Here is a 9,653-nt window from a genome sequence, read left to right on the forward strand (position 1 = left end):
GGCAGTGCAATGCCCTCCCCTCCCTTCCCCAGCTGTTTGGCTGGTATCATACCCAGAGCCATGCTCAAGTGTGTTTGTGTCTTATACGATATTGCCCTCTCGTGGGTGCTTGGAGCATGGCACAGTTCCCCCTCTCCACCAGCCCATGCACCTGACACAGCGCTGCCCATCAAACACATCCTCCCGGCTTCCAGTATTTCCCTGGTCTTCCCTCGCACTTCTCCCTTAGCTGAGTAAGCCAGAGCCACCGAGACAAAAGGACTCCCAGTTCAGAAGAGATACAGCCAGGCTAGGAAACATAGCTCTTTTATTAAATATAAAAGCCAGCAATATGCTGTATGTAACATCAGAGGCAGCTGCCTGCTTCACAGTTTCCACAACAGAAAAAGCTCCTGCAGGAAGCCACAGCCATGACCCTGGGGATTATCGGAGGACTTGAAAGGGGCATTCAAAAATATATCTCTCTATATATATATATCTGTGCATAAAGAATAAGAGTCCCACTGAGGCAATGGTGGAAGTGCTAGAAATCACAGCCTGTGCTGCTAGGCTTGGCTGGCCAGAAGGTGTGAAGAGACACTGTCCCCAGCCAGCAACATCTCCACCGGCAAAACCCTTGGTTGATCCGACTGCCGATGGCCTCAGTAGTGAGGTAGGGGCTATTTCAGCAGAAGCTGGATGGCTCCCCCGGTTAGAAAATAAACTCCAAGCCCTGCTGGAAGAGCAGAGCAGACCTCCCAGGTCTGCTTTCATAGGAGAATCCCTACCAGTGGGCTCCAAAGCCAGCAAGGCTGGAGAGATGTGGGATACAGGCAGTCTGAAAGCCTCAGAGATGGACTGGGGACCCCACCGCCTTCACCTTGTGGGGCTGGAACTGATCAGATCCACCTCTAAGGTGCACATAAGGTTTAGAGTAACAACGCAGCCTGGGTGCATCAGGTGACAGGGCTCCCCATGTCCAGACCGGTGGCCAACTCCCCTCCTTGCCACCCTCCAGCAGGAACCTCAGGCCAGCTGCTCTTCCAGCCGCATCCCCCCCGAGCCAAGGGATCTTGCTTTCTGGACGCAGCTGGCCACTTGAGACTCCAGCTCGCCCCTGCAGAGCTCTGGGAAGCCACCTCAGTGAGCAACCGGAGGACAATAGAATAAGCAAAACCTCTCAGTCATGGAGAAATGTCTGGAGCAGATGGAAATGATTCAGGACCCTGAGTGCCATCTAAATCGGGAGAGAAATGGGGCAGAGGCAGGTTCTGGACAAGCACGACAGACAGGCTAACAGCTGGGGGCCAGACCTGCGACCATCGACATCTAGGTGTCAATTCAAGGTGATGCCAACATCTCTAGTCCTCAGAGCAGGTAACAGGTGGGACATCAGCGGAGGCATCTCGTGGACTCACCGGGACCGAGATGCAATGGAGTCATCCCCTCCAGCTGTTTCAATACTGTTGTGGGTGAAAGCCTTCAGGCCAGGATTATATAAATGGCGAAGCCAAGCCTGGCTTTTTCCTTCAGGCCTGCCCCATGGGACAGACTGATTAACTACCAGAGGCATTTGCTCAGGAGCTCAGGTCTTGACGCCTGTTCTCCATCTGTGGACAAATGCAATGCACCACTGTAGAGAGCAAGGAAAGGGCTGGGATCTCCAGAGCCCCAGTGCCCTGGTCTACTGATGCTGGGCATGGTTTGGAGACCAGGATGCTTTCAAGAGGTTTCAGTGGGCACATCAGCTATTCACCTCTGCAAATCTTGGGCCTCAAGCTCCTAATGTCCTTTCACTGCGTTTCACCAGCCCCTTCTACAGAGATGGAGAGGGGTGCTGGAGAAAGTTTGTGCCACTGCTGGCAGATGGGCTGGATGGAGCGGAGGTCATGGTTAGTCTTAGCTGGAGGGCACCGTCGTAACATCCACAGCTGTCTCCTCCTCAGGCAGTGTTGCTGCAGCAGCCGGCAGCTCTATCTTGATGCTGGCCAGTGAGCCCGTCTCCTGGGCCTCATCAGTCACTCCTGGCTTCCCCAGCACGCTCCGGAGCTGCATCCAGAAGAAGGGCTGGCGGCTGGGCTCTCCGGGCCACTCCAGGTAGGTCTTGGTGCCCAGCATCTTCCGAAGCTTGCAGAACTTGTGGGGCAGGCTCTGGGGGTCAATGGCTTCCTTGACCACCAGGATGACGTCCTCGTAGCCCAGCCCCACGGCCCGCTGGTGCGCAAAGTAAAGCTCATAGTTGCACCACTCGCTGTCGATGAAGCTGTGGGAGAGGACGAAGATGATCTTGTAGCTGTTCTCGATGTTCTCGATGATGTTGTCAATGATCCAGCGCCCGGGCGTGAAGTCACGCTCATGGATGCAGACACGGTATGGCGGCTGGGCGCTCTCCAGGCGCCGCAGCAGCTCCTGCCTCACCCAGTCGGCGTCAGAGTAGCTGTAGGAGATGAAGGCATGGTAGGCATAGGTCCTGGCAGGCTGGGCCCGCCGGGCACGGTACCGTGACTGCACGATGTGGAATGTAGCTCGCAGGTACCACGGCACATCGAATCGCCAGCACAGCACCATGCAGGCAACCACCACCACAGCTGTGACCGCCACGGAGATGGCCACCACCACCCTCACGTCACACTCTACCAGCCCCGGGGCATAGGCTGCTACAGCTGTGTCCAGCAGGGCCTCAGGGTGGTAGCATGTCCACCCTTGCGGCCAGCCCACTAGGGTCAGGCGGCCTCGCTCCCGAGTCTCCTGCAGGAAGCTGTAGAGGTCACAAGTGCAGTGGTACGGGTTGTTGTTGGCCTGCAGCTTGCTCAGCTGGGGCATGTTGACGAAGGAGCCTTTGCTGATGACCCCGAAAGAGTTGCCGTCAATGGCCAGCACCCGCAGGCTGGGGCAGCGCCACTCTGAGGGGATGAACTTGATCTTGTTCCCGCTCAGCCGCAGCTCCTGGAGCTCGGTACTGCGAGCAAAGTAGTCCATCTCCAGCCGGTCCACCTGGGAGTCAGACAAATCCAGGTAGCGCAGGGTGGTGGGCAGACACTGGAAGGCCTCCGTGGTCACCAAGTTGTGGTGCAGCGAGAGCCACACCAAGCCGGGGTTCCACCGGCAGGATCCCTGCTGAGCCCCCAGGTTGTTGTAGCTGGCGTTGATGTGGGTGAGCCGGGGCCAGGTGACCGTGATCATAGCTAGTATGTCTAATCTGGTCAGCTCATTGTGGGCCAGCATGAACTGCTCCATCTTGGGTATGATGTCCTGGTAGTGGCAGGCCTGGTTGTAGAGGTAGGTGTCCTGCAGCCGGTTGTGGGAGATGTCCAGGAAAACCACACTGCGCATCTCATCCCAGGCATCACAGGGCACGAAGTTGAAGTTGACATTGATGATGGAGAGGTTGGTCACCTGGCTGAACCAGGTGAACGTCCAGTCGAAGCGCAGGATGTCGGGGTTGCTGATGTCCTTGAGCAGCAGGTGGTCCAGGCGTGGGCGCAAGAGCCCAGCCTCCGAGCGGTTCCACTGTGGTGAACGGGCAAAGTCGATGGCCACCAGTGAGAGATCGCGGATGCGGGACTTCTGCACGTTGATCAGCACCAGGCGCAGGAGGTTCTCGTTGAACTTGCCCCGGTAGAAAACCAGTTCCTGGGCTTCCACCTCGGCCAGACCGGTGAAGATATCCAGGGACTGCGTGTAGTAGGTGAACTCAAAGAGGTTGCGGAAGCGCAGGTGGCGCACTGGGCTGCCCCTCAGGTCCCGCAGCATCATGGGCAAGGCCTTGGGGTTCTGGTCCAGGGCTATGTCGCACCACAGCACAGTTGTGTTGAGTGGCTGGAAGGCCCCCTCCTCGTATGCCAACAGGCTGGAGGCCGTCTTCAGGGAGAACTTATCCAAGGCGATGTTTCTCAGGGGCTGGAAGTCCTGTTGGCCAAGCACCTGGATAAGCGGCCCACCCATGGAGAGCTCCTGCAGGCTCCTCAGGGTGCTGAAGACCCCATCCAGAGTGGCACGGGGATACAGGTTGTTGGACATGTCCAGCCACTTCAGGTTCTTCAGGGGCTTCAGGGCCAGCGAGGGGATCTCCTGGAGGGAGTTGTTGAAGAGACGGAGCTTCTCCAGCCGCACGTTGGTGACAAAGGCATCGGCTGCCAGTCTGGAGAGGTTGTTGAAGCCCAGATCCAGCTGGCGGAGCTGGGGCAGGCCCGAGAAGGCAGCGGTGGGGACCTCCTGGAGCCGGTTGTAGGACAGATCCAGGAACATTATACTGCTGGGCAGGTCACGGGGGATGGAGACGAGATTCTGCCCCTTGCAGATCATGGTGGTATCGCCGTGAGTAGAGCAGGGCAGGGCACCAGCACCACCCACCAGCCCTGTGAGGAGCAGGCCCAGGGTCATGCATGCGTTGGCGAGCAGAGCTGTGAGCATCTCGTCATGGTGGTCCCCTGGAAAAGGCAGAAGGGGAGCGTCCATGAAACAACCCGGAGGGGAAGGTTGAGCCTGACTCAGCCTTGACTCAGAAGCTCAATGGCCCCCAGGACAGCTCAAGGGTCCTCTGGCCCAGCCCGTTGTCCTGACAAGACCCAGCTCATTTTAGACTCCACTGCAGACCACGCTGCCGGGTGCTGGGACACTTTGTCCAGCAACCTGGAACCAGCCAGTCAGCTATGGCAGCATCTCGCACCTACCAAAGCCAGCCAAGCCGATGGGACATCCCACCCCTACTCCTACCCTGCCAGAGGAGCTGATAGTACTGGCTTGCCCCACATCCCATCTCACTGCTGGGACACAGCTGGGAACAGCTGGGCCGGCTTCTGGCTCCCCATCCCCCCTACCCCAGCATGAGTCCACCTCCCTGCTCTCCATCTAGACCAGTGGTTCTCAGCCTTTTATAGACTTGAGGGCCCCCTTATTAGACTCCAACTCTTCCCCCACCCCCACTTCGGGAAACGTCAGCTCTTAGTTTTCACTTGATTTGTGCCTACAGACAAATACCAGTGCAATTTTTCTGTTACAAAGAGCTCTAGAAGATCACAGATCGGCTTCCTCTGTGCAAAAATAAAGGTTATTTCCTACCTACGGGGACTTTTTACTATCTTTAATTTTCCCCAGACCTGAGGAAGGGCGTGTGAGCCTGAAAGCTTGCCGAAAATTTGTTTCCAATTTCTTAGTTGGTCTAATAAAAGATATAATCTCTGACCCAAGCGTTCTAGAGTTTTGCATTTCTTTGTGTCTCAGACCAACACAGCTACCAAATACATCCCAGAAGATCAAAGGCATCCTAATGTTTCTAACACTCTGGATTCTTATTTGAAACCTCTGGGTTTGTCTTGTGCATCCTGTTTGCACACTGGAGGGTGCTAGCACAGCGTGGCAGCCTGAAAAGGATCTCAAGGCACCCCTGGGCACTGTGGCACCCTGGTTGAGTATCACTGCTCTAGCAAGATTCATGGAAAGCCCCCAGCTCCTCTTCACAAATCTCCCACTTACAGCAAAGAGGGCGGCCTTCAGACACTGTCCCTCAGAGGAGGGCTGGAGAGATGGACTCCACGCTGCAGGGGTGCTCCGCCGGGCACAGCCCTATGTTAAAAGAAGAGAAGAACAGTTTTACTGGAGGTGGCAGCTTGACAAGGAGTTTTGCTGCAACAGACTTGAGAGATACTGGAAGCATCAGAGTGGGATTTTGGGAAGGGGAGAGGATTTTCTGGAAGGACCAAGGTGAGGAAAGCAGGTTGGATGCCCGAGACAGGATGGTGTGCAGCCCAGCGTGTCCTGACAGGGGAAGAAAGACAGGGCCAAGAAGGGGGTAGGGAGGGCAATGATTCTTGGCCTCCGGGAGGCTTTATGCTGCCCTGGGATCTTGTTGAGGGCCATGCACTTGAGCAGATGAGAGCAGCCTGAAGTGTTTCCTTCCGGATTTACTGGGGGAAAAGGCAGGGGGGTTCTTGGCAGAAATTGGAACGGACACACAGGCGCATGCACACACACACACACACACACACACACACACATATGTTCACACACATGTGCAAATGAAGCCAGAAGCTCCTAAAGGAGTTCAATACTTCCAACCCCCAAAAACCTAGGAGCCTGTTTTTTACCTCGAATCGGGAAAACCACCAACAGTCCCCCACTCCCCTCCCCAAATCTGGGGAATCTTGAACAGAGTTAACTCCAAGTTTTGTTTCTGCTGGGATTGCCGTGCTATGGCCCCACCCCGCTGGATTTCCTGAGCCATTCCAGCTCCCAGCACCCGGAGAAGCCCAGGAGCCTGGTTTACACAGGACATCGGACTGCTCAGTTCCAATGAGGCTTGCTCTGGCGAGGCTCCAGGCCTTGGGTTTACAGTGCGGCCAGGCAGTGCAAGAGAGCCCTGTGTTATTTAAGCCCTATTTACAAGAGACGGTGATTACCCAACATGTCAGGGTGCGGCTCTCCGGTGCAATAGTCACACCATGCTCATTCCTGCCCAAGGATTCTTGGTGTACAGGTGGTTGAAAGGCAGCTCCTGGAAAGTGCTGCAATCACCCTGAATAGAGAAACCTGAATGAATCTGCTTTGAAAATGCAGCCAGCTCTGGGGTGGAACATGATCAAACACATCACGAGCATCATGTGTGATGCTGTGTGTACTGATCCCATTCACTCCTCCCTCACCTGCCTTCTTGAGGGTTTTGCACTGGCTACATCTTTTCTTTACACTGGGGGCAGATGCAGCTACATATAAATATGTACAGCACTGAGCGCATGGCTTCACCATTTCCCCTAGCCCCCAAATCCTGACCGATGTTGGGTCTACCAGGACTTTAAATCACTCCCCACCATTAATCACCTGTGGGAACACCGCTCACTGCCCCTGCCCCATTACTTTAACCCCAGGCCTGTACATGTTGCACCAAGAAAAGAGAAATTGGACAACCAGTTGTCTGCAAAAGCAGGAGACTGGAACATACTACCCAGGATCCTTTTCCCAGCCCTTTTTTTCTGGGTCTCTGGAGAGCAACAGTTTGTTTGATGTTTTATTGAACTGCAGATTCAGGTCTCACAAACCGGGATATTCCAACCCTCATAAATCTATTCAGCTTGCCCCAGCCTCTGGGATGTTTGAACTCAATCAACCAACTAGGTTCAAGACTGCAAAAGCAGTTGCTGTTCAAGGAGACTCAGGCTGCTCCTTCCCACATCTCAATGACATGGATAAAAAACATAGTGTTCTTCGCTTTCCCTTTCAGCGGGGAGGGGACGACAAATAATTGCTTGCTAATGTTCCATGGACAAGTGGCCAAAAATTTTTGGCTTGTTGATTCACAGCTAAAAAAGCCAGTTGTGTACAGACAGACAACACTCAACGCTCTTCCTCTGAGTGTACTTTGGCAAGGGGCCCAAGCTTCTGCAAGGGAAAAAAACCACCACTTTCAGTGCAGGATCTGAAGGGTGTTAGGCTCCTGGGATGAAACACTGCCAGGCCCTCAGCAGGTTTCAGAAGACGATACCATCTTTTATTTGCTGGCTTCAACCTGGCTGTTGATTTAGGGATGGAAGGAATGCAGGTAGCAGGAGGGGTGTGGGAGCTGGCTGGTGTCTCCCAAGAGCTCAGATGAAGGGGCTGAGTGAGGAGCAGTGTGTGTGTGTGTGTGTGTGTGTGTGTGTGTGTGTGTGTGTGTGTGTGTGTGAGGGGGGGTGTACATCCCCAGGGATGAATGGCTGGTGGAGGGGAGGGTGTACATCCCCAGGGATGAATGGCCGGTGGGAGCGGGTCGGCCCTAGGTAGAGTGGCCGATGGGTAGAGCACTGCCCTGGCTCTATGCCCACTGCTCATGCCTCTTCTCCGCCCCTGCCTTGGTTTTCAGGCATTGCCCTGCTCCCTCCTCCTTGCGGAGGCGGATGCAGAAAAGCCTGGGCTTGTGCAACTGGAGCCAAGGCAGAGGCTGGGAGGGTTGAGGCAGAAGCAGCCCCAGAAAAACCGACACGTGCAAACTGTAACGTCACTGGAACTTAAGAAAGGGCACATTTCGTCATGTGTACAAGTGCCCAGGGAGTACAGTGCTCTGGAGCTCCCTGGCACTTGCAGAGGAGACGATCGATCTCCTGCTGGAAGTCTCCCCATGCCCCCCAGCAGCACAGGGCTTGGCTCCAAGCCCCTGCCCCTACCCCAGGTCCTGATCTTGCTGCTTTCCAGCTGGGGGACAAGGCTTACCTGCCAGCTGCTCAGTTCCACTCCCCCATATTCCCTTGCACCCGTGCCCTGTGCCAAGACAGCCAGCTCTGCCCAGCCAGCTTGCACAGGACAGAGCCCGCAGCCCAGATCCCGCAGCCTGGGTGAGGCCAAGGCTCCTCCCTACAGGCTCTGTGCTCTTCCTCCCCAGCACCGGCTCAACAAAGCCTCCCAGCACCACTGTCCTTGCAGCCCCAAGCCAGCTGCGCCCTCCCCACATCAGACTCTCCCCCCCCCCCCCCCGATGCGATAGGCACTGTACAAACTCACTGCGCTTACAGGGGGAAAGCTGAGGGTCTCCAGCGGGTCAGTGGCAGGGAACAGGTGCCTGTGTCCCAGCTCAGCCCGGGAGATGCCCCCCACCACATCGCTCACCCCTCCGGCCAGCGAGTTCTCCCCATCACTGGCCCCTAACAGCAGCTGGACCCTCTCCCCTGCCCCATGCATCTTGGCACCTGTGGAGCTAGCCAGGGGGCAAGGTGGGGGCTGGTCCATCAAGGGATTGGGGCGATCTCCCCTGGCCTAGAGGGAGAAGAACAAGGGCTGACCCCTCGGGCAGGCTCAGGCCCCTCAGTCCTTTGTGTCCCACCAGCGACAACCTGAGACAGACTCTTTCCCAACCTTGTGGCTTGCATCAACTCTTCCAAAGAAGGCAGTTCTTCAGGGACATCATCCATGATGCAGCTGGGGTTGAAATCCTGTCCCGCTCGGTCTCAGCTTCCCTGAATCCCTCGGCCCGTCAGGCCTCACATGAAATCCCTCCAGTGTCTCTTAGCAAGTCCTTGAAGACCTCGTGCAGCAGCTGGCTCTGCCCAGTGCCAGGAGCTCCGTGGGGCCTCAGCTGGCCCCACTCTCACCCCATGCTGCACCCCTGGGTCCTGGCGTTCACACCTGGCTGGAGACACTAAGACTGCAATGCAAAGAAAAACCCAATTGTTCCAAAGCCAAGCCCAGCCCCTGCCCAGCTCACCTGGCAAGGGCTCGGAAGCTATAAAATCAACCACTCCAGCCGGCAACAAGAAAAATCTGCTGTTTGCCCATCCCTTGGGGAGGACGCTGTAACACCTATAAGTGAAGCCAGCTCCCTTCCCCTCCTGCACACCCAGACTGAGCCCAGAACAAGCCCACCAGGTTACAGCAGGGTGCAGAGCTCTCCGCACTCAGTCTGCTCACAAAACAGAGAGGAAGCTGTCTAGGGAAGCTGTAAAACTAGAGTTGATCCCGCCCACACTGCTTGAAAATGCTGATCATTCCTCGCTCCGGTGCCCTGGATTGCGTCGTGCCACGAGATGCCCAGGCAGGAGCAACTGTTTAGATCTTAGCTGAGTCAAGCATTGTGGGAGCTGAGGACCATCAGAGCAGCCTGGTGCGTGGCAGAGAACTGTGCCCCTGGTCCTAGGCGTCTGCCAGTGGGTTGCGAGATCAGGGAAGTTATAGGCCAAACGGAGCAGAGAGAAGTCCGCTGATTTAGCCAT

General features: G+C 56.0%; 1 protein-coding gene across 1 annotated transcript; it reads right to left on the reverse strand.

Annotated features, from left to right (window-relative positions):
- Positions 1 to 298: 298 nt before the first annotated feature.
- On the reverse strand, positions 299 to 5,906 carry LOC102572093 (toll-like receptor 2). The gene is made up of 2 exons (XM_006266453.4): positions 5,455 to 5,906; positions 299 to 4,409 (listed from the first exon to the last, which is right to left on the reverse strand). Exon 2 carries the CDS (start codon positions 4,390 to 4,392, stop codon positions 1,879 to 1,881), a length of 2,514 nt encoding a protein of 837 aa, XP_006266515.1. The 5' UTR covers positions 4,393 to 4,409; positions 5,455 to 5,906; the 3' UTR covers positions 299 to 1,878.
- Positions 5,907 to 9,653: the final 3,747 nt, after the last annotated feature.

Source organism: Alligator mississippiensis, chromosome 15, assembly GCF_030867095.1.
Source record: "Alligator mississippiensis isolate rAllMis1 chromosome 15, rAllMis1, whole genome shotgun sequence".
In the NCBI taxonomy this organism is placed as follows: domain Eukaryota; kingdom Metazoa; phylum Chordata; order Crocodylia; family Alligatoridae; genus Alligator; species Alligator mississippiensis.